At 53.7% G+C, this 21,539-nt stretch overlaps 3 protein-coding genes across 13 annotated transcripts; 1 reads left to right on the top strand and 2 right to left on the bottom strand.

Moving 5' to 3' along the window:
• Positions 1-1,167: 1,167 nt before the first annotated feature.
• On the bottom strand, positions 1,168-4,772 carry GNGT2 (G protein subunit gamma transducin 2). 4 transcript variants are annotated; one of them, XM_019740615.3, is made up of 4 exons: positions 4,065-4,496; positions 3,097-3,223; positions 2,258-2,363; positions 1,168-1,828 (listed from the first exon to the last, which is right to left on the bottom strand). In XM_019740615.3, the coding sequence occupies exons 3-4, from the start codon at positions 2,339-2,341 to the stop codon at positions 1,703-1,705; spliced, it is 210 nt and encodes a 69-aa protein (XP_019596174.2). In that variant the 5' UTR covers positions 2,342-2,363; positions 3,097-3,223; positions 4,065-4,496; the 3' UTR covers positions 1,168-1,702. The 4 variants fall into 4 exon arrangements, with proteins under 4 accessions (XP_019596174.2, XP_019596176.2, XP_019596173.2 ...); XM_019740617.3 differs by lacking the exons at positions 3,097-3,223; positions 4,065-4,496 and adding an exon at positions 4,634-4,772; XM_019740614.3 differs by lacking the exon at positions 3,097-3,223 and having other exon boundaries at positions 4,065-4,494.
• Positions 4,773-4,895: 123 nt separating this feature from the next.
• On the top strand, positions 4,896-14,259 carry ABI3 (ABI family member 3). 3 transcript variants are annotated; one of them, XM_074320649.2, is made up of 8 exons: positions 4,896-5,033; positions 5,322-5,403; positions 9,165-9,332; positions 10,379-10,555; positions 11,888-11,973; positions 12,164-12,259; positions 12,447-12,595; positions 13,126-13,444. In XM_074320649.2, exons 3-8 carry the CDS (start codon positions 9,198-9,200, stop codon positions 13,269-13,271), a joined length of 789 nt encoding a protein of 262 aa, XP_074176750.2. In that variant the 5' UTR covers positions 4,896-5,033; positions 5,322-5,403; positions 9,165-9,197; the 3' UTR covers positions 13,272-13,444. The 3 variants fall into 3 exon arrangements, with proteins under 3 accessions (XP_074176750.2, XP_074176749.2, XP_074176748.2); XM_074320648.2 differs by lacking the exon at positions 5,322-5,403 and having other exon boundaries at positions 4,902-5,033; positions 12,450-12,595; positions 13,126-14,259; XM_074320647.2 differs by lacking the exon at positions 5,322-5,403 and having other exon boundaries at positions 4,902-5,033; positions 13,126-14,259.
• A 150-nt stretch (positions 14,260-14,409) lies between these two features.
• PHOSPHO1 (phosphoethanolamine/phosphocholine phosphatase 1) lies at positions 14,410-21,330 on the bottom strand. Of its 6 annotated transcripts, none has more exons than XM_019740608.3 (4): positions 20,990-21,323; positions 19,778-19,876; positions 17,880-17,991; positions 14,410-16,052 (listed from the first exon to the last, which is right to left on the bottom strand). In XM_019740608.3, exons 3-4 carry the CDS (start codon positions 17,922-17,924, stop codon positions 15,294-15,296), a joined length of 804 nt encoding a protein of 267 aa, XP_019596167.1. In that variant the 5' UTR covers positions 17,925-17,991; positions 19,778-19,876; positions 20,990-21,323; the 3' UTR covers positions 14,410-15,293. The 6 variants fall into 6 exon arrangements, 5 of the variants coding, with proteins under 5 accessions (XP_019596167.1, XP_019596168.1, XP_019596169.1 ...); XM_019740609.3 differs by having other exon boundaries at positions 21,098-21,320; XM_019740610.3 differs by having other exon boundaries at positions 14,410-16,176; positions 20,990-21,319.
• Between the last annotated feature and the right edge of the window lie 209 nt (positions 21,331-21,539).

Here is a 21,539-nt window from a genome sequence, read left to right as displayed (position 1 = left end):
TCCTTTCCCTCACCCATCATTCCATGAGAGGTCAAGATCTAAAACTTCATTTCTCAAAGAACTCTTCACCCCCATCTCCTGCTCCAAACTTATGGCCACTGTCTTAATTCATCTCTCCCGATTTAATAATCATTTCCTTAATTGTTTCTCTGCCTCCACTTTCCCCTTTCAATCTTATCAAAAGTCAATTTCCTTCTAAATGCAAACAGGACCGAATCACTCCCAACATGTAGGGTTGTTTAGTACAGCAAACAAGACCCCTCTGATCACCTTGAACCCCACCTCTCTAAGCAGTGAATCCTAAGGATCTAGGCTTATATCTCCTGACATGCCAACAACTCCAGTCTGATTGGTGTTTGCAATCAAATCCTGGTTCCTTTTTTTCCTTTCTCATATCTGTGTTTCTGTTTTATACTGTGCCTTTAACCAGATTTGCCATCTATTTACCCACCCATTTACAACTTAACCCTTTAGGACTCAGCTCAGAATATCACCTCCTTCTAGAGGCCTGTCCTGTCAGCTGTCCCAGGATGCAACACACACCCATTCAGCCGGATGAGGTAACCCTCCTATGGGGATTCCCAACATACCCCGTGCAGACCTCTGACGGTGCACTGAAGGCATTGTATCATGAGTGTCTGTCTGTAGCTCCTTTAGACAGTAACTGTCCTGCTAACAAGACCCAGGAATCAGTCTCTCCTTCATTGCACCCCCAGATCTTAGGCGGATCAAGACTCCCTCCTGCTAATCAAAGTCTGTCCCTCAGCTACTTACTTAAATATCTTTCTAGGCTTTGTATTGCCCTGAGGGTGAACAAGAAAGTTATTTCCTGAGCTTCAACAAGGTCCTTTATCACTTAACCCCCTCTCCCTCTCCAGCCTCATGTTTTATCACTACCTGTTCTGCCTTTGCCCCCACTGGCCTGCGGCAGTTCACAGTGACCTTGTTCATTGCCCTGAAATGTCTACGTGCCTGCTATGTGCGCCTACACTGCCCTTGACTTTCCTTTCCCCATAGTAAACTTACTGATTTAACTGTAAACTCTGTTCCATGTCTTCTCTGCTAAACTCCATGAAAATAGGAGCCACATTAGTCTTGCTACCTCTTCTGTCCCTAGTATGCAGCACACAATAGACCCACAATCATATTAAATAAATCATGAAATCATGGCTTTACAAACTCTTTTTGTCATCGGGCCATCTGGGGTGATCTAAATGAGTAGGAAGAGGACCATAAGATCAGACATGAGATGGGCGAAAAAGGGCCTTCCAGCTCTGGCCCTCGACCCAAACTACTCTGATGGAAATGCTTGTTCCTAGGAACAGAGTGTGGGGGGGAAGGAGGGGTTCTAAGGAGGCACAAATGTCTCCTAAGGTCTGCCCTCTGGGATCTCAGGGTATTGCAGGCTCTTCAGAATCCACCACGCACGGGGCCAACTGCTAAGCTAGGAAAGATCCAAGTGTTTCCAAGCGGGGTCAACAGGGACCCAGCAGGTGGAGGAGACAGTGGAGAGAAAAGAGTTGAAAGTGGGGTTGGGGAATGAATTCACAGTGCATGCAGCCAGATACCTTTACCTACTCATTTTGTGACTTAAGAGAAGATGGAAATTTACTGGTTCCCTGGGAGACCTAGGACACTTGGTTCTGGGTGAGGAGTGGGGCTAAGGAGGGACAGACATTCAGGGTGACGGGCTCCGTTGCCATCAGCTTATCATACAAGCGCCTTTCTCCTTGAAGGGATTCTTGTCCTCAGGGATGCCTTTGAGAAGAGGGTCGTTTCCTGCTTGGGCCTCCACATAATTCTTGATTTCTTTTCCCGTCTTAGAAATCTGTGAAAAATAAAGTCTGGTTCCAGCCCTTGTTTGTTGTTTAGGAGCCATGACTTGGTCAGTCCCAAGAAAACAGGCTTCTGCACAGGGTGGAGGCGGCGGCCAGAGAGGAGAATGACGAAAGGGACAGGCAGGTGTGAGAGGGGTGTGAGTTCCTTGCCCAGAACCCAAAGTCTGATTCTTACCTGCGAGGGACACTGGGCCAGGCCCAGGCCGAGACAGGGCTGGACACGCTGAACTTGCCAGGTGCAAAGGTTGTCTCCTGTGCACCTCTGTGGGGTCAAACCCCAGCCTCCTTCCACATCCTACCCCATCCCAGAGGTACCTCCTGCTCCTTCTAGTGCCCTGAAGTGGTCCCCCACCCCATTGTTTTTCCTGTCCGGCTCCATGAGGAACAGGAAGGGATGAGAAAGGGAAGAGGAGACTCACCGGGGCTCTTGGGTTCCTCACTTCCTTCTTCAGCTGTTCCACCTCCATCCTCAATAGCTCCTTCTCGCTGAGCTCCTGGGCCATCCTGCCCTGGAGAGACCTGGTCCTGGAAAGGATTCCGCAGCCGGAATTGCAGATCTCCTGGACTCCCCAGCTCCCTCCTCTGCACTCTCCACACCTCAACATCTACCCTCTTCTCTGCCTTGTCCCTCATTGCTCATCATCTGTTCCCCGCTGCTCCCCATCCCTCCTCTGTCATGAGTCTAAGCTCAGGAAGAGAGGACACTTCCAGTCTGATGCGGGTGGCACCAACTCTGCCCTCGGATAAGAACCTGTCTGTGGAGGAAACAGGAATCAGAGCATGGAGAAGGGAGACAAAAGGAGTTTCTTTCAGTGGGGAAGATTTGGGAAGCAAAGTTATTGTTCCACATACAACACAGAAGTTTTCAGAAAATCCCCGGTCCTGTCAAGGGAGAGTGTCCCCTAATGGTTAAGAAAAGAGCTCTGGAGCCTGCCAGACTCTAGCTCTGATCCCGGCTCTTCTGTTTCCAAGCTGTGTGGCTTTAGGCAAGTCACTCAACCTCCTGGAGTCTTAGTTTCCCCATTGGCAAAATGGGCATTATAATAATAGTACCTACATTATGCATTTATTGTGAGTACTGAAAACTAATGCTTATATGAGTAAAATATTTTAATACACTGCCTGGCACACAGTGAACACCTAACACCACCATCATCATCCATCCATCACTACACGGTTATCAGGAAGTCCTGTCTGATACCTAACCTCCATAATTCTAAGACTATATCCAGCTCAGTACCACCTCAGCCCCTCTCACCTGCCAAGAAAAAAGCATGCACTTCAAGTCCCCGACTCAGACAAGATGATGTTTGAGTATCCCAGCTCCTCATCAGCTGAAAGTCTTTGGATAAAGCAGATGGTCTGGAAGCCCTAATCTCTGACGCCTAAGTGGATCATAGGCTCATGGTTCTGAGCCCATCCTTCGGCCTGAGCCTCCAAGCCCTCACTGCCACCAGAGCAGACCCCCTGCCCCTGCATCAGCCCCACTCCTTTAGTGATCCTTCTGGCTTAGAGCCTATTTCCCTACTTCTCACACCCCTCTAGCCCTACACGCTCTCCTCCCCCTGCCTTCTGTCCCATGCCCTTCCCTCCCTTACCTCTGAGGGGGCGCTGAGGCTGTTCTTCCCAACGAGGCAACTCCTAGACCATCTCCTAACTTCCCTCACCAATAAGCCTTTGAGCCCCCCATTGGAGCCCCACAATTTCACCTTACAAGGTTTTCCCAGCTCACTCTTCACTCACTCATCCAATAAAAATGTACTCACATAGGCTGCTGTGCTATTTAGCACTTGGGGCCATGGCCACCTCTAACGCCTGTGTCCGTGCTTCTTTGCCTCTACGCCTCCCTCTGGCTCCAGTACGTGGGTCTCCCTCTGCAGTCCCCAGCACAGGGCCTATATCCTGATCTTTCTCTTGGTGTCCTCCCAGGACCACCCACGATGACAGACACTGAGCTCCTGCGCAAGCGGATGCCTGTCCAATGACAAGGGGACCCTCTCAAGGAGCAGGTGTTAAGGGACCGATATGGTCACTGAGTGATCCTCTTTTTCTCCTGCCTCTGTGATGACAGACAGCAGTGGGAGGGCCCAGCGTCCACCCTAACTTCCCGTGCTCGGGATCTGAGTCCCACTCACAGCTGCGAGCTCTAAGAATTTGAGATCAGGACAAGACCCTGGAGGTCATCTAGTCCAGCTCCCCTGTTAATGCAGGAAATAGAGCACCTACCTCCTAAGGCCAGCTCAGGGCTCGATCATACACCGCTGCTTCCTAAACCTGACCAGCTCATCCGGAAACTGAACCTGCTGCTTCTCAAAGCCAAGTCCTTCCTGTTGTCTAGTCTGAGTCTCTCACAACACACTCGGTCCATTCCACCTTGTCCTGCCTCCATCGGGCACAGAGCTTGCACACCAGATCTTCTCCACACGGAACCCTTCCGAGGCTTGATAACACTTCTCAGGGGCCCTCTGGCTGCCTCTTCCTGGTATCCGGGTTCTTCTTGCTGCGGCATTGTCTGTTTTCCATTGTGGCTACTCCCTTACTCCACAGCCCCAAGCCTGACTGGTCTCCATATCCTTTCCACCCTCCACTCTCCTGTCCCTTGGTGACTCATCCCTGGGCTTCCCAAGGAAGCCCCCACCCTCTGCCCTTTCCTCCTTTTCCATGAGTGGAAAATCCACCTCCACCCCCCCACCCCCCGCCCCAGCAGGCCAGCCCCCTTCCTCCTGGTCTCCCACCCCACCCCCCTGCCAAACATTTCCTCTCCAGGCCCAGGGAGCGATCACAACTGCCCAGACCTTGGCTTCCTCTGTTGGGAGAGATTGGGGGGCTGGGCCCCCAAAGGGGCACCTGGCTTCCCCCTTCCTTTGGGCAGGGGCAGAGAGGCACAGGCCTAGGCAGCAGGGACTAACTTCCTCTTGTCCCGGAATGAGCACGACTGCCCTTTGCAAGCAGGTTTGGGTCTCTCACGAAGAGGAAACCAAAAGCAGCAAGAGGGAGGGAAGGCAGAGCAACCAATCAAGGGCAGAGTGAGGCACAAAACCAGCAGCTCCCTGGGGAGCCTGTCAGAGGCTGGGGGCGATGGAGGAGCTGCAGCAGCTGCAGGAGTTTGAGATCCCCACGGGCCGGGAGGCTCTGCGGGGCAACCACAGCGCCCTGTTGCGAGTGGCCGATTACTGCGAGGACAACTACGTGCAGGTAGGCAGAGCCTGTACAGGCCCCGTCACCCCAGCCCCTCCAGGGGCCCAGAGCCCATCTCCAGGGTGAGGCTGTGGGAGCCATTCTGACAGGTGCTTGTCCTGGGCTTTGGCGGAGAAATCCTCCCCCTCCAGGACTCAGCTTCAACCCAGTCCCCGGAGACCTCTTGCTACCCACGCCCCCACTGTGCCCCGTACTCTGCCCCAAAGCCTCAGAGATGTTTGGGCAGGCAGTGCTATTCCATCCCGTTATCAGGCCTCACCCTAGGTTCATCTCCTTCCTTCCCAGCCTCTCATGCAAATCCTCAGGCCCAAAGCCTCGTCCTCACACAGATGGTGGTGCCATCATTTCATTTTCAGGCTGGCTCTAGGTAAGACTTCAGAACTTCCCAAACATTGTAGTGAACTTGTAGAGAAAGAGAGGGAGAGTGGAGAGACAGCAGACTAGTCTGGGTTAAAGAGAGGGGGTGGGGGGGATGGAGAACCTGACTGCTGGAAGCAGGCTACCAATGAAAGACCGGGATATTGGCATTTTAGAACAGTTTTCTAATTTGTGTGGTTGTCCCAGGACTCAGCATGTGGATGGATTCTTGAATCAAGGAAAGAGGGACGAGAAAAACGTAATACCAACTGAGCACCTCTGTTAGTTCATTAATCCTCATGAGCACGTTGTGAGACAAATGTTATTATTCCTATTTTATTGATGAGGACATACCAGCACCGGGAGGTGAGGTGACTTGCCCAAGGTCACACAGCTTGGCAATAGCAGAGTCAGGCATCAGCCCAGGCCTTCTGACTTCTGAAACCGATCTCTCTCCTCTCCACCTTCCTGCCTCCCTGACATGCTGTATGACGCGTCCTCAGTTTCCTCTGCTCCCGTAAGAGCTACAGGATAACCTTGTTATCCCTTGGGCAAAACTTTACTTTTCTAAGTATTCTAACCAAACTGTGGGGAGAGGCACCAGGGACCTCCTAGAGCAGTAGGAGTGTTGAAAAATAAATAAATAAAAGGAGCAAGTGCTTATGGGAAAATGGCAGATTAAAGAGCATCAATGATAACAACAGTTCAAAAGCTCTGCACCCTTCCTTGGGGCAGGGGCCTCCTTTCATCCTCACCCCTGTCCTGTGATAAGAGAACCAATCCCATTTCACAACCTGGAGGCTGAGGTTAAGAAAGGTTAACTCCCTTTCCCAGGTCTCCAAGCTAGTGGCAGAACCTGGATTTGCACCCGTAATTTTGATTCCGGACTACACCCACCAAACCTCTAGTTGAAAATGCTACCCAGGGTACAATTTCTGTCTGTGTAGATATTGAATGACCAACTTGTAGATGAGATGGAACAGGGCTTATACGTCAGCTCCATTCTCAGAGCACTGGCAGCCATTCTTGTCCACGAGAATGGAAGTGCTCCTTCCCAATCCTTCAATAACCTCTGCATGTCCAAAGCACTTCCGGGTGGGTTCTCATTTGCACACAGTGTGCACACAGGATTTGAGGGCACAAAGACCTGAATCCAATTTCCAACTTTGTCATCTACCAACTACAGGACCTGTGGCAAGTTTCCCCTCTATTCTTATACCTTCCTTCACAGGGCTCACATGGGTTAAGTGTGATAACTATTGAAGCAGTTAGCCCAGTGTCTGCCCCTTAAGAAGACAAGGACAAATGATAGCTGTCACCATTATTATTCTTAGTATGATGATCACCATTCATCAGAAGAATGAGAGATACGTATAGATAACAAAAGTCAATTCTAGGGAGGTGAAGTAGCCCTTGCAAAACACCCAGGGCATAAGAAGCTCTGACCCAGGTCAGAATCCCTGGACTCCTGCTTCCTTCATGCAGAACACTACTAGACCACACAACCAGTGACCTTTCCTGGCCTCTCTGAGGGTCTTTGGGGAGCAAATCCCTAGGAAGGGTTTAGACGACTTCTCAGAACTGCTCTTTAACAGGGCCTGGTTCCCAGGCTCTCCATATTTCCCCCACCCCTTTCCTCCACCCCAACCAGGTGTCAGGAAACCCTTGGGCAATGGTAGAGGGCAGGCTAGGGTCAACGGCAGAGTTCTTGGTCAGGGTCCATTGAGTTTACAAACAGAGTAATTTGCATGATAAATAAGCAGTCAGCCATGAAGATGGATCCCAAACCTTTGATCTCCAGACTTAACTTTGGTCCAAAACCAAAACGGATCTTGCCGCCCAGAGCTGGGCCCAAGCAGACATTTTTCCTATTTGGGCTGATAGGAAAATCCAGTGATGAATTCCACATGCCAGTCCAGGTGGGAACAGTATAGGAGAGTTGAGCTAAGAAATATGGGTGGAGATCAAATGCTCCATCAGAGCCTTCATTTCCTCACCCACCAAAGGAAGGTCTTGAACTAGAACAAGCCCTGCTATCCTTTCTGGTTTTAACATCCTGGGTTGATGGTTTACCTTTTTAAGGCACTTGGTTACATATGCGATGAAATATAAATTGCATGCAAATGAGCACCTCTTAACTGCTGGTGGAATAGAAAGGAAGGGAGGAGTAACACAGGAGGGTCAGCTCAGAAGATTCTGGGTCGCCCTTTGGCTCTAGCCTGGCTCGGGCTACTTTGGAGGCACCCAGGTTTCTCTGGGTACCCTGCTCTGATAGGTTCCACGTCTCTTCTCCACGGACTGGCCTTGAGTGCTGTTAGCAAGGAGACCCCATGGTGCCACCTTGCTGTCAGTCCACTGGCCTTCCTGCAGGGTTGCCCTGGTATTACCCCTTACCCGCCTAGAGAAAGGTACAGGTTAGAGCGCAGCAATTTCATGACCCCACCAGAGATGAGGAAGCTGCCTGAGGAACCAAATGACCAGAGAAGTTTTGTCCCAGCTCACATGGTCTGATCTGGGACTGAAAAAAACTTCTTCTGCCTTCAGCCACTCCCTGCCCACCCCTCCACCACTGACTGGCAGTGTGACACTGCCCAGCCCCTGGCACAGTATCTGGCATGCAATGGGAAGATGCCTAGCAAGTATTTGGGTTTGCATCCAATCCATTAATTAACTTACAAATGCATATTTATTATCATCTGTGTGTGGGGGGCACTGTGTGATGGGATCCAGAATATAACACACAGGCTCCCTGCCCTCACTGTGCTTACATTTTAATGTGTGTGTGTATGTGTGTGTGTGTGTGTAGATAATAAAGTAAATAAATAATTGCTGATAGTGCTAAGAGCTTTGAAGAAAAGACAATAGGGTAAATGTATTAGAGAGTCAATACAGAAGTGGGCTGGGGTAAATTGTAGGGTGGTGAGGGAAGGTGTCTCTGAGGAGCTGAGACTTAAGAAGGATTCTAGAAAGAAGTACAGCAAGTGCAAATGCCCTGAGGTAGAAACGATCTTAGCTTGATCAGGAACAGAAATCCAATGGCCAATGTGGTTGGAGGGAAGTAAGAGACAGGGGGAGTGGTAGAGGATGCGGGTGAAGAGAAAAGCAGGATCCAGCCTTGCGGGGTCTTATATAGGCTTATATAGGCTATATAGGTTAGAAGTTTGGATTTTATTCCCCATGTACTGGAAAGCTACTGGGGGGAATGAATAAATGAGGTCACTCTCCTCTGGGCCTCAATTTCCTTATCTATAAAATGGACCGGATCATTGGCTCCCAAACACCCACCTGCAGACTGGAGCTAAACAAAGAGCACAAGAGTTACGTAGGGAGCTTTTAAAGGCATAGGCTCATCAGCCTCATTCCCAGGGGATGCTGGTTTAGAAGGTCTGGAGAGGGGGCCTGACATTGGTTGGTTGGTTTTAAATTTGAGACCTCGCCAGCCAGTATTGCCTTCCTCTCTCCTTACTATTCATCCTTTATGCCCCAAGAGGTCCTCAAGAGGGTGGTAGGGTCAATCCTAAGCTTGACTTTTTGAGCAGGGGTATCTCTCCCTCCCCTTGTACTCATTTCTTCGGGCTGCAGATTTGCTTTCCTGGTGTTCTCTGAGTCTCTCTTACTGTAACATCATTCATACGGAAACCACTTCAAACATAGGGTCGCTGCTTTCTCCCAATTCAGCCCCCACCGCCCCTATACTCTCTCCCATCCCACCTACCCAGCCAAGGCTCAGTGGGAGGTACTGGCCTCTGACCAGGACTGTGTGTATTTCAGGCTACAGACAAACGGAAGGCGCTGGAGGAGACCATGTCCTTTACCACCCAGGCCCTGGCCAGCGTAGCCTACCAGGTCGGCAACCTGGCTGGGCACACTCTGCGCATGTTGGACCTGCAGGCAGCCTCTCTGCGGCAGGTGGAAGCCCATGTGAGCACGCTGGGCCAGGTAAGGGGTGTGGGAAGTCTTGCATCCGTCCCCAACTCTTCAGCTCCACTTGGGCATTCTCTCCAGCAAAACTTCTTTCATGCCTTCCTTCAGGTCCTAATGCCCACTCCACCACAGGAGACTGACACTTCCCAAGCTTGTGGAGTCTCCTTATCTCTGTGCCTGTGCCTTAGTGCTGGGCCTTGCTGTCCCATCAGACTAGGAAGGTCCTGAAGGCAGAGCTTGCTTTCTCTGAATTCTACCCTGCTGGGTCAAAAGCAGGCTCTACCAATCATGGTAGCTGCACAGTCCAGGAAAGAGGCAAGTGGACCCTTTTTCCATCTAAACACAGGCAGTGACTGAATAAATTTCCTAGACCCAGAGTGCTTGCTTGGCAATATCATCTTCAGCCCTGGAAGTACTGCCACCACCACACAGTGTCCCCCGCCCATCTGTTATACACACCCGCCTCCTTCCTTCCTGGATCCTTGGCTGAGAAATTAATTGCCCCATTCACCATACGCACAGATGCAGTTACACATCAGCCTGCCCTGTGCATGTCTACCATGTTCAGTGTGGGGTGTGTCTTTTCCTGTCACCCCAGCACACTGGAGTTCCCACCCTCTCAGTACTGTAGGTTCCTCCAGAGAACATCCCCAAAGGAAGTTAATTTACTTGTTTATCCCCCGAAAGGGAGAGCTGGTCCTGCCGTTATTCTCAGCCACCTCCACGTTATCCCCCTCTGCTCCCAAGCCTGCCAGGGCTCCAGTCTCTTTCTGGCACCATCAGGGATGCTGTGTTTTCTCTTTTCCTCTGGTTCCTGTTCGGCTAATAATAACCCTCGTTCTCTTCTACCAGGAAGTTGCTCCAACGTGGCTCCATCCTCCCCTGGCATCTCTCTCCTCAAATGCTGTGTGGCTTTGGGGACAAAACTCACTCTTTGTCTGGATCTCACTGCCTCCCAACATCCCTACCTCCACTCCAAAGTCTCTGTCCTCTTCCTCCCTGAAGGGGAAGGGCGCAGTACAGAGGCTGCCCCACTGTCGCTTTAAAACCCTGTCACGCAGATGGTGAACATGCATATGGAGAAGGTGGCCCGAAGGGAGATTGGCACCTTAGCCACGGTCCAGCGGCTGCTCCCCAGCCAGAAAGTCATCGCTCCTGAGAGCCTACCTCCCCTCACGCCCTACTACAGAAAACCCCTCAACTTTGGGTGCCTGGATGACATTGGCCATGGGATCAAGGTAGAGAGAAGGGATCCTCCTCTTTCTTCAAAACCCCCGCCTCTTTAGCCTCACGGCTCCCTTCTCTCCAGGCCCCCAGTTCTCTTCCACATCCATGTTCTTGCCTCAACCCGCAGCCCTTTTCTTTCCTCAATCCCTAAAGCCATCACCCTAAGTGGCCCCCCTAATTCCCCAAGTCTTCCTTACGGGAGGAGCCTTCTTCCTTAAAAATCTTTCATGACCCCTCCCTCCAGAACTGGCCTTTACCCTATATTCAGATGATCTGCTGAGAGTGACATTTGCGCAGTGGGTGCTCGGTGTATGTGTGAAGGGGAAGAGGGGGAAGGGAGGTTGTCAGGGTGTGCATGAGAATTGTTCCCTAGCCACATGAGAACAGCAACTTCCTCTGTCTGGAGGTTTGAGGTCACCACACTGAGAAGTCACCTCAGAGCTGCTGTTGGGTGAGAAGGGGCGGGGATATAGCCACTCCAGGGGAACATGACCCTGGTATTTTCTTCTTAGCTCATCTCCTTCTGTGAGGTGGGAGGACACATACCCCTATCCCATTTTATCAATTCCTGTCCCCACATTCCAACATTCCTGGTTAGATTAAAGCTCCTCTGTGTCTAAATGACCTCTTGGTATCCTTACTATACCTTCTCCCCCCCAAAAGGGGAATCTGCACTCTCCCCTTCAGTCAGCAGGCCTCACTCACCACCAGTAAGTTCTTATTGTCCGACTTAAATTCTTTAGGCTTTAGCTCCAGTCCCTTTGTTTTGTCCCTAATGAAGGAGAGCAGAGGCCATCATTCCCTGTGTACCCATTCTTGGGGGAACCCTATCAGTCACAGAGGGGCTCCCTTGCATGTGGATTTCCACCTTGTCATTTGTACACTCTCCTCTAAATTACTGCTCCTCTCTGCTCTGAACGTCCCAAAGCCAGTTCCACAGGCCTGCCAAAATGACAGGTGGGACATGTCTAAGTGTGATGGTTCTGTCCTTTCTTTCCCTACCCATCCTCAGAGGAACCTCCACTCTGGGCGCCCAGATGCTTTGAGGGAGGGGTGGGAAGATGGGCCCACTTAGCCGGTGAGGCCATGCAGAGGAAGTGGCCTTCAGGCTGTCTGTGCTCTGAGGTTTCCGTGGGGCCTGTGGCAGACATGGCACCCAGGCCGAGAGGAGCAAGAGGGGGAGGGGTGGGCGAGGGGGCTGGGAAGTGGAAGTAACAACTTGCTGTGCCCGTGTTTTCTCTCCCAGTTCTCGTCCGCCCCTCCCCCATTTTCTGTCTGGGATGAGAGGGGCTACTGCCCCCATCCCCCATCGATGTGAGCCCCACCACCCTGCTTCCCTGCAGGATCTGAGCACGCAGCTGTCGCGGACTGGGACCCTGTCTCGAAAGAGCATCAAGGCGCCTACGGCACCCGCCTCCGCCACCCTGGGGTGAGGCCTCGCCTCGACCCAAACCAACCCCACTGGAACCTGAAACTCTACTCCCCCACCCTCGCCTCCACTCTGGGTGCCAAACTTCCTCCTCAGCCAGCTGCCCCCACCTCCCCACACCTGACTCCTGCTTGTCACCGGAAGCCTTCCTCCCCTCACGATGACACCCCTCCCCTCACCCCATCCCCAGGAGACCTCCCCGGATCCCCGAGCCAGTGCAGCTCCCGGTGGTGCCCGACGGCAAACTCTCCGCCGCCTCATCTGCCTCTTCCCTGGCCTCGGCCAGGTGAGCCCCACAAATCCAAGTTAGGGGTGGCCGTGGCAGGGGGCATTGAGAGGGGCCTCCAGCCAGTTATCACAGTGACTACAGGGGTTGAGAGGACTCAGGATCACAGGGGCGGGGCCAGTTGGGGATCCTGAGTTGGGGACGGTGTCCCCCAACCTAGCTGAGCCACAATTTCTCTGATCTTCAGCAGCGTTGAAGGTGTTGGTGGGGTCTCCGTGACCAAGGGGCAGGCAGCGCCCCCACCTCTCTCCAGCACCATGACCCCACCTCCTCCACCAGCCTTGGATAGCTGCCTGCTGCCCCCTCCGATGGAGGAGCTGTCCCTGCCTCCTCTAGGTAAGGAGCTCTGCCCTCTCCTTCTAGAACATCTGTGGGGTCAGTCTCTCAGCTCCTCCTCACCCCTCTTGGATCTAACTGGGCCCACCTCAGTGAACATTTTGGCAAGGTAGGGGTAAGGGGAGAGAGAAGGCGGAGGAAGTGAACATAACTTAGCGCCTGCTTTATAACCAGGCCCTGGATTCGAAGCTTCTCATCATCCATTTTCTCACTTTAACAATCCTAAGAGGATCTTCACACTCCCATTTAACAAAGGAAGCTGAGGCTGAGAGGTTTAATTAAGTGACTTGCCCAACAGTCATCCAGCTAAGTGGTAGGGCCTGACTACCCTACTCTACTCAATACTGTCCAAAGGTTCAGTATTTCCTGAGCACCTACTATATGCTAAAGGCATTGTGGGAGGACCATGGAGTAGGTATGGAGGAAGATTATATAAGATGGGTGGATCCTGTGCCCTACTCAAAGTTTCCTGGAGGGAATGGAGGGGGTTTCCTGTGCCACACTTACACTCTCTCTGCCTTCCCTCCCAGACCCAGAACTGCTCCAGCCCTTGGACCTGCCCCCTCCTCCACCCCTGGATGTAGATGAATTGGAACTGCCGCCTCCACCTCCTCCAGGCTTTGGGCCAGAAGAGCCTAGCGGGGTCCCTGCTTCATACTTGGCAAAAGGTACCTGATTCCTAGGACTGAAGGGTACCAGATTCCACCACCAGGATCCCCCCAACTCTTCAACCCCAGACGAATTATGGTCTTATTGCCTCCTTCTCCCCCTCCGACCCCCCACCCATATTCTGATGAACTGAGCAATGTTCACCCAGGAGTCCTCCAGAACCAAGTTGGGAAGACAGCAGCTGGCCTGGTATTGTTATTAACTAAGGAGGAGTCTCCAGGGCTTGGGAGAAGGCACCCCCTGCAGCCTTCTCCCCTAGATGCTTGCATGTGGGCCCCTGCATCTCCATGGTGGGGCAGGAGGCACATCTCACAGCACCCTCTCCTCCTGCTCTGCAGTGGTGACACTGTACCCATACACCCGCCAGAAGGACAACAAGCTGTCCTCTGAGGGCACCATTATCTGCATCACCCGCCGCTACTCCAATGGCTGGTGTGAGGGCGTCAGCTCAGAGGGGACTGGATTCTTCCCAAGGAACTATGTGGAACCCAGCTGCTGACAGCCTTGGGGCCTCTGGGCTGCTGACCCAGGCTTTGCCCTGAGTGAGCCTTAAGTCCCAGGCCAAAGCCAGCTCCAAGGTCAAGGCTGGACTAGGACTGCCCACCTCTTGGGCTGTGAGCTGTCTGCACCTTCTCCCCACTGTGATGGGAAGGAGTTCCTGGGGAGAGGTGACCAGAGGTCTGTGGCAGACAGGAAAGAACTGGAAGTCAAGGAGTTTGGTGATTTGTCCACAGAGGATGGGTGGGGTCTCCAGCTGCAAGTGCCAACTCTGAATGAAATCCTGATGACCTCCTGATGATTGCCCTGCAGGGCTAGGGGTTGGGCAGAGAGAAGATGGACTAAAAGGCATTTCAGTTCTAAGGCTCCTGCTAATTATTGAGCCCCTGCCCCCACCCCTAGCAGCAGCATCTCTCCCATCTCATTGGTCCCCATTACGTGCCCTCTATACTAGACCAGATGCCCTCTGCAACCATTGACTGCACCATGTTCCTTTGCCTGTTGTCTCCTGTGTTGTGTTCAGTCTTGGTTCCTCAAGCTGGGCATTCCGCCAGTCGTGGGGACCAACTCCCTCACTTAAGTGGGGCTCTCTGAGAGCAGAGATAACATCATCTTCATCCCTCAGATTGCGGCGCCATAGATCTCAGTCACCTCTTCACCTGCTTTATAGTTCTACAACACCAGAGAGTGAGGAGGGGTTTGGGTTTCGCTGGCTCTGATTTAAAACATCATGGCTTTCTGGTCCATTCGGGAAAAGGGAGGGGGGCGCAGAGGGCCCAGCCAGCGGGGGTTACTTTGGTTAAGTCCCTGGTCTCTTGCTGCATAGACGAGGCTGGGGTGCGAGGAGACACCGTTGCACGCTGCGAGGTCCCTGGCTGGCTGTACCTGAGGTGAACAGTGTGCTATCTCGTTCCACCAGCAGGAGGCGACTTCTCATCTGGCTTTTTCACCTTTGGGCATGCTGGTGCGTGGGTGGTGGAAGGGAGGCAAGAAGGGATGTAGTTTGGAGTCCTGGTTGGTAAAGCAAGATCTAGGCCTGGGGCAGGCGGGAGAGCGCTGTCTCTCCCCGCGGGGAGTCCAGGGCTGTCGGGAGGATTTTAGGACCTGGATCTCCATGACCCAAGACTGGGGGAGGGGAGGTAACTGCAGCTTGAGGCAGCAGTTAAAGCCCTGGGAGATGTTCCTTCTCTGCCTTGCCAGGGAACCCCCTCCTCCCAATTCGAAAGACGAAGTGTTTGGAAACGCTGCTGCCTTCCCAGGTATATACACCACCCAGGTTGGGCCAGACTCCAGAATTTAACTGTTTGCCCTGGATCTGGGAGAGGCAGCGGAGCTGGGTTAACTGCATAGCTAGGGACAGGTCTGAACTCCCTCCCCAGCCCCCAAATGGACGAGCCTGGAATTCTAGAAATTCCTGGAGAGACATACCAAAGCGAAAGGGGAAAGGGAGTTATAAAACTAGGTTGTCTTTCCCGATCTCCCCGCTTCCTCGCCCCCACCTCCGCCCGGGCGCCCCCTGCAGGCTGCCGTCTCAACAAGTCTTCAGCACCTGCTGCAGATGGAGGCGCACGTCGGTGGCGGTCTCCCAGGGCACCACGCTGGCGCGGAAGGAGCTGGGCTCGGCCTTCTGCGCCTCCTGAATGAGGCGGTGCATGGGGTAGCCGCGGCGCGGGAAGGCCACGTCGCCGCCGGCCAGCAGCCCCATGGGGCAGAAGTCGTTAGCGCCGTCGCCCACGTAGAACAGGCGCTCGAAGTGCACGCCGTCGTGGGCCCGTTCGCGCAGGTAGTCGCTGAGCACCTTGTGCTTACACATGTTGGCGGGGCAGCGCGCGCAGCTGTGCGTGTGGAAGGGTCGCAGCGCCAGCAAGCCCCGCGCATCGGGCCCGGACGGGTTGCTGAGGATGCGACGGAACAGGCCGAGGTGGCCCGCGGCACGCAGCGCACTCTCCACGCCGAACGTGTTGGCATCCGAGATGAGAATCACCTCGAAGCAGGCACCTTGCTTGGCCACAAACTGCAGCAGGTCGCCCATGCCCGGGGACAGGGGGATGGCCTCGTAGATTGCGCGCAGGTCCCGAGGCCGCACTCCCTGCTCACCCAGGTACTTGAAGACGCGCTGCATGTATTCATTGTAGAAGCCCTCGCGGTAGGTGGCGCGCAGGCTCTCTGGCAGCCTCTGGCCGGGCGCAGCGCGCACAATAGAGTCGTCGCTGTTTTCATCCACGATAGTTTCGTCAAAGTCGAAGGTCAGGAGGAAGCGTGGCGCGCCCTGCGCAGCCATCCCGCCGTCCTGGGAGCAGAGGGGAGAGGAGCAGGAGGAGGAGGAGGGAGCAAGCGAGAGCGGGCAGGGCGGGTGCCGGCCCGGGAGAGGCTGGTTAGCGGGCCATGGCCAGAGGCGCTGGCATATCCAAGACCTGAGGAGGACCCAAGGCTGGTTAAGCTGGGGGAGTATCCAACGCCGCCGCCCCCCCCCCCAGCTCCCTGCCCACCCCCTTGGCACCTCTGTTAACTGCACTGGGGTTTATCCTCAGAGGATCATTCTCCTTCTGGACCCAGAAGGGCTTCTTTGGCACCTGTTTCTGCTACTCTCATCAGGGCCACTGGGCCTTAACAAGTCAGCTTAAAAGAGAGGAAGAGCAGCTTCCAAGGGGTGACCCTTTGGGAGAGGTTTCTGAACTAAGCCTTCTAGAGAAGTGCTGTGACCCCAGTTGTTGGTGTGGATAAAGGGAGGGCAGAGGGGACGCTCCAGTCCCTTCTTCCCTAACAAACAGTCAGGCTTGAAACCACCCATTCACCCAACAGGAGCAGCCTCCACAGTCCCCTTCTGGGCAGTAGGCTGATGGCTATGGACTGTGGTGCACAATAAGGAGCCAGGCTCCAGGAAAAACTTGTGAACACCATCCAAATTATGTGGACAAGGAGCGCCCAGCCTCAGGTCTGGAGAATAGGTGCCTGGGCCTCTGCACTGGCTGGAGAACTGGATTTTAGTTCTCGGAATAACCAGATAGGTAGATTGACTGCACAAGACCCGGGAAGGCTCTCTGGGAGCTGCTTCCAGCCAGATGGCTCTGGGCAGGGGTCCAGGGATGGGACTCAGCTCTTTGGGGGAGTTTTAGGGCCCTGTGTTGACAGCTTATCACTAGTCACTTGCCAATTCCCCTGGAGGGCCTTGTCAGTGGATGGGGTTCCTGCCAGAGTCCGAAGCAAGCGGGCAGCAGGAGAAGCAGTGGGGCTTGGGGAGGTAGGAGCCTCCCGTGCCAGGCCACGACATACCTGGGAAACAGGTAAGGGAGAGGAAAGAGAGCAGCGGTGGCTGAAAAGGCAGAGGAGGAGGGAGCAGATAGTGGGGGTAGTAGGAGGCAGTGGTAGGGAAGGAGGGGGCTAGGAGGAGGTCATGCTGGGGTAGCATGGAGACAGACTGGACAGGAAGACAATGGGGGTGGGAAGTTCCAGAAAGTGGAGACCTTGGGCCAGAGTCATGTTGACGGGAACATGGGAGAGGATGGAGACAACAGGGCGAGTGTGAGGGCACAAAGAAACGCAAGCAAATGGAGACAGCAGAAGCCCTCGGCAGCCTCTATACCACCTCTATATGCCAACAGCTGTATGGGCCAGAGAGTCAGAGTGAGCAGGTCATGCAGAGCTTCAGAATATCCACCACACTGCCTTTCTCCCTCCCAACCTCCCACCCGTGAGTCCAGACGGAGCTATTCCTCCTTCTGTTGTCTTCCTCACTCCCTCTTTAATATTCCTGTGATATTTACAGCCTGGCACACCTTGTGAAACAGAAGTCCAGGCTCCTAATTTCAGAGCTGGGATTTGAACCTGGCTATCTGCCTCCCTAAAAGAAGTGTTCCTTTGACCTCATCCTAGAGTCATCCATCCACTGGTCTCAGTAACATCCATCTGGCACTCCTCAGTGGCCCAGAGTCCCTGGAGTTAAGGGTGTAAAAGCATCAGGACCCTTCAACTGGGATGGAAGCTTTTTGGGGTTAATGGAGGCCCAGTAGAAGTGAGAGCAAGCCTGAAAGAGGCTGGATAGTGTTCCTCCCACCCCATGATGGGAACATGGGGGCTGAGACCTCATCCTAAGAGACCCCTGGAGGGACTTACTTACCCTAGACAGGCATCGGAGGCCAGCAACTGGAAAACACCCGCTCATTGTTGGTACATCACCCTGAGCACCACCTGTAGGGACTCCGTTGGCCTCTAGCCGTCGTCCAGAGCTCCTGACAACCACACAAGTTCCATTTGAGGGTGCCTAGTAAGCTAGCTTTGCTTCCACCACTAATGCCACCTGGCCTATCCCCTCTGCTGAGCCCCAGGAACCACTCCCAGGGGCTCAATAAAAACAACCCCTCAGATAAGCAGAACACTTACAGATCACAAAGCCCTTGCTAGGCATACTCTTAGCAATCCACTAAGATGCTGGAGAGGTTACAGATATTACTGGAGACTCAGAGAGGTTAGCTGACTTGCAGAGACCGATCTCAAAACCAGATCTGAGTCTCGGACCAGTGCTCTTTTCTAGTATGATCACTGCCCCTTTCTCGTGTACAGTACATCACAGTTTACAAATCACCTTCACTCATATTCTCTCACTGCTCATCACAGTGCCCTGAATTCGGCAGATGAGAAGGACTTGGAGAGGTTGAATAACTTGCCTGTGGCCATGCTGTTTCCATGGAGCAGAGCTTGGCTCCTGAACACCTGGCCACAGCTTTGCCTGCCCTTTCTTCACAAGGGAAGGGGCAGATAAACAGGCTCATTGTACCACAGCTGGGGGACCCAGACCCCTGGGAACCATAGGAGATTTGGGACTGGCTTCTCTGGTGCCTTCAGGGACCCTGTAGTCAGACTGGAGAGTCAGATTGAAATTTCTGCAGGCTGGACTTTGCTACATGGCTTTGGGGACAGGTTTTGGCTTTGTGGGGCCTTCACCAACACAGCTACAAAGGACACCACCTACAACTCCCAGTGCCCCCCTTTACACACACACACCCCCTCCACCCTGGGGTTGAGTAAGAGGCCAGAGGCAGCTGGGACAGATCTGGAAAGACATTGAGAGCCAGGAGACAAGACAGGGAAAGGAGCAAAGATCTGGCTGGCTGCTGCCCTCTGGCGGTGACAATGGATGACACTGGAAACCCTTCTGACTTTGTCAAGGTGACACTCTCCCCAGACCATCCCAGGACAGCAGGGAAAAGCTATTGCCCCCAAGACAGAGACTGGGACATCCCAGGAGCAGGGCACGGGTCAGAGGGAGGGGATCTATCACCCTCCATTTTGAGGTGCCCCATTCCTCCCCACTCCCTGACCACACATACATTAAACCCTTTCAGTTGGGATGAGATGTGGGTCTCAGTTCTTTTGCAGAGGAGACACAAGATCATGATGATGGGAGAGAAGAGGAGGGAGGCACAGGAACAAGGGAATGGCAGGTTTTGGGTTGGAGGGCTGTCCCCAGGCCTTATCTGGAGGGAATTCCAGACTTTCAGAATCCTAGCTGATAACATACGGAGCCAGAGAAAGGTCAGGGGATTCCACTCCGGTTGTAAAAGCAAACAGGAACAGACACGCCAGTCACATGGAGAAGCAAGGGTTTAGATACAAAGATACAGAGGGTCTCTAGCAGCCATCCAGAGCCCTACTTTCATTCCATAGAAAAGGGTCTCCTTACTTTGCCCTTGTTTCTTTTTCTACTTTGGTGGAATATTCTCCCAACTTTTAATCATCCTCAAAACTTCTCATTTCTCATAGCAAAAGACATCGTTATTTTTTTTCATATACTAATAAAAGTATTTAGGGATATTGGTTAAACGTTTATTGTTTGGTAAGTTGCTCTTGTTTCTTTTAGTCCCCAGAGCAGAAAGCCAGGCATCCTGGGTTTCTTCCCCTGGAAACTGAGAAGATCGTACTGTGACACCCCACCCCTACCCACAGTCCCACAGTTGTCAGAGGGACTCCGGGCCCCATTGGAATGTGGCTCCCGTGATGTTCAAAGAAGTTACTCACCTCTAGCAGCTTTGTCCTGAGTGATCAAATCATTTTGTGGTCACCAAAAGGAGTCCCTCAAAGAAAAGGGGGACAGGATCTCTGAGCTTCTTCCACAGGCTATAGCAGAGAGAGGAAAGAAGGGTTTCTTCGGGGTGGCAGGGGGCCCATAATTAGTCCCATCTAAAAGTGGTGCCTGCTTCCTGATTCCACACCAGGTCACCAGATTCCTCCCAGCTTGCCCCTACTTTTTATACGAATGCTCTTAGATGACATCTGTGGGAATGGGTGGGAGGGTCCCCTGGGGATGGGGGAAGAAAACAGGCCCCTCTTTGGCAGAGCCCTAAGATTGAAGTTCCCCTCTTAATGGATGGATGGAGCCCACAGGCTCCTGTTTGGGACAGTTTCCCACAGGAAGTGTGCAGGATGGGGATGGGGGGGGGGCAAGGACCCCAGAGATACCACAGTCACAAGACCAAATCTCCTTGTATCAATCGTTAGAAACCAGATTCAGCCACTAAGTTGGAATTCTTTTCCTTCCCCAGACAGCACTCCAACTTCACCATGTTCTCTTCTTCGCTCACCACCGCCAGCAGCAAATAGGTGAAAGGGGCCCAGAGAGGTCAAGCTAACATCCTGGGCCACACAGTATCAGAATCAGGATTAGAACTCAGGAGGCTCTGGTGGCTCTTGGGAAAATTGCAGCCAAAGCTTCCCTTACTGCCCTGGAGACCCCGTTGGGCTGTGAGCTTCCTGTCCTGACTAGCTGGAGGTGATGACCTGGAGCCCTGGTGCCAATGAGGAAGCTGGCACCTGGAGTCACCTCTGGGCTTGCCCTGCTGGGAGGGGATCCTCACTGGGCAGGGAGGTGGCAGCTGCTGGTGGAATGGGGGGAGAGATATTTTTAGAGGTGGCTGGAAGACAGGCACTCTGGCACACCCCCAGCTGGCGATTCTTCGCTTCAATGCAGGGCGGGGGGGTGCGCAGCTCGGGGAGACTAGGGGACTAGTGGGTGGCGGGGAGAAAGGGGCACCGACTCTTTCGATTTTCCCGAGTCGGGGACAGAGGGATACCCGGCAGCACGTTCCTGGGGCAGGAGAAAGAAGGGGGACTCATTCCTCCCCTCCAGGGACTCCCCCACTGACGCGTATAGGAGCGCCCTCAAACTCCACACAGCCCCCACTCTACACTGGGACCCCAGCCCTCCCCTACCTAGGGAATCCCAGGACTCACGTGGGGAGCGGCAGCGGCAGAGGTCTGTCCCGGCTGAGTTTGGAGTGTAAAGAGTGGGGAGAGGGTCTGGTTGAGGTATTTGGGCTCAGATGGAGTCAGGGTGCTTACGGGTATCGGAGGGGACGCGGTGTCTTATCCACCCCCGGATTTCTGGGCTCCGGCTCACGAGTCCCTCCGGTCCCGAGGGGCCGTGGATGATGTGCGGCTGGGCCGTCCCCTCCACCTGCCCTCCATCCCCCCCGGCCCGCCGCCGCGTCCCCTTTAAATGCCCGGGAGCTGGAGCCCGGAGCCGCGGCTGGCGCTGCGGCTGCCGCAGCACCCGGGCCCACCGCAGTCCCCACACGTCACAAATGACTGTCCAATCACAGCGACGCCGGCGCACATCAAAGGGGCGGGTTTCCAGCGGGTCACGCCTCCCGGCTGCCCCGAAGGCTCCCGGAGCAACTACAAAGGTGGGACTGGGCGCCGCTGGAAAGGGCAGGAGGGTGGAGAGGGAGTGGAGCCCCTTCGGAGGAGCGTAGATTGCGGGCACCCTTATTAGAGCGGCTGC

The sequence above is a fragment of the Rhinolophus sinicus genome, chromosome 12 (assembly GCF_057876585.1).
Source record: "Rhinolophus sinicus isolate RSI-liver-muscle chromosome 12, RSI-T2T, whole genome shotgun sequence".
In the NCBI taxonomy this organism is placed as follows: domain Eukaryota; kingdom Metazoa; phylum Chordata; class Mammalia; order Chiroptera; family Rhinolophidae; genus Rhinolophus; species Rhinolophus sinicus.
This window is presented reverse-complemented; position numbering and strand designations above follow the sequence as displayed.

Coding starts and splice junctions, on each gene's coding strand:
- GNGT2 (XM_019740611.3), bottom strand. Junction 1,829..2,257: donor TGAGGAACCCAAGAGCCCCG/GTGAGTCTCCTC, acceptor TATTTTTCACAG/ATTTCTAAGACGGGAAAAGA.
- ABI3 (XM_074320647.2), top strand. CDS start 4,917: ATGGAGGAGCTGCAGCAGCTGCAGGAGTTTGAGATCCCCACGGGCCGG. Junction 10,556..11,887: donor ACATTGGCCATGGGATCAAG/GTAGAGAGAAGG, acceptor GCTTCCCTGCAG/GATCTGAGCACGCAGCTGTC. Junction 11,974..12,163: donor CCCGCCTCCGCCACCCTGGG/GTGAGGCCTCGC, acceptor CCCCATCCCCAG/GAGACCTCCCCGGATCCCCG.
- PHOSPHO1 (XM_019740608.3), bottom strand. CDS start 17,924: ATGAGCGGGTGTTTTCCAGTTGCTGGCCTCCGATGCCTGTCTAGG. Junction 16,053..17,879: donor GCCTCCGATGCCTGTCTAGG/GTAAGTAAGTCC, acceptor CTCTGCTCCCAG/GACGGCGGGATGGCTGCGCA.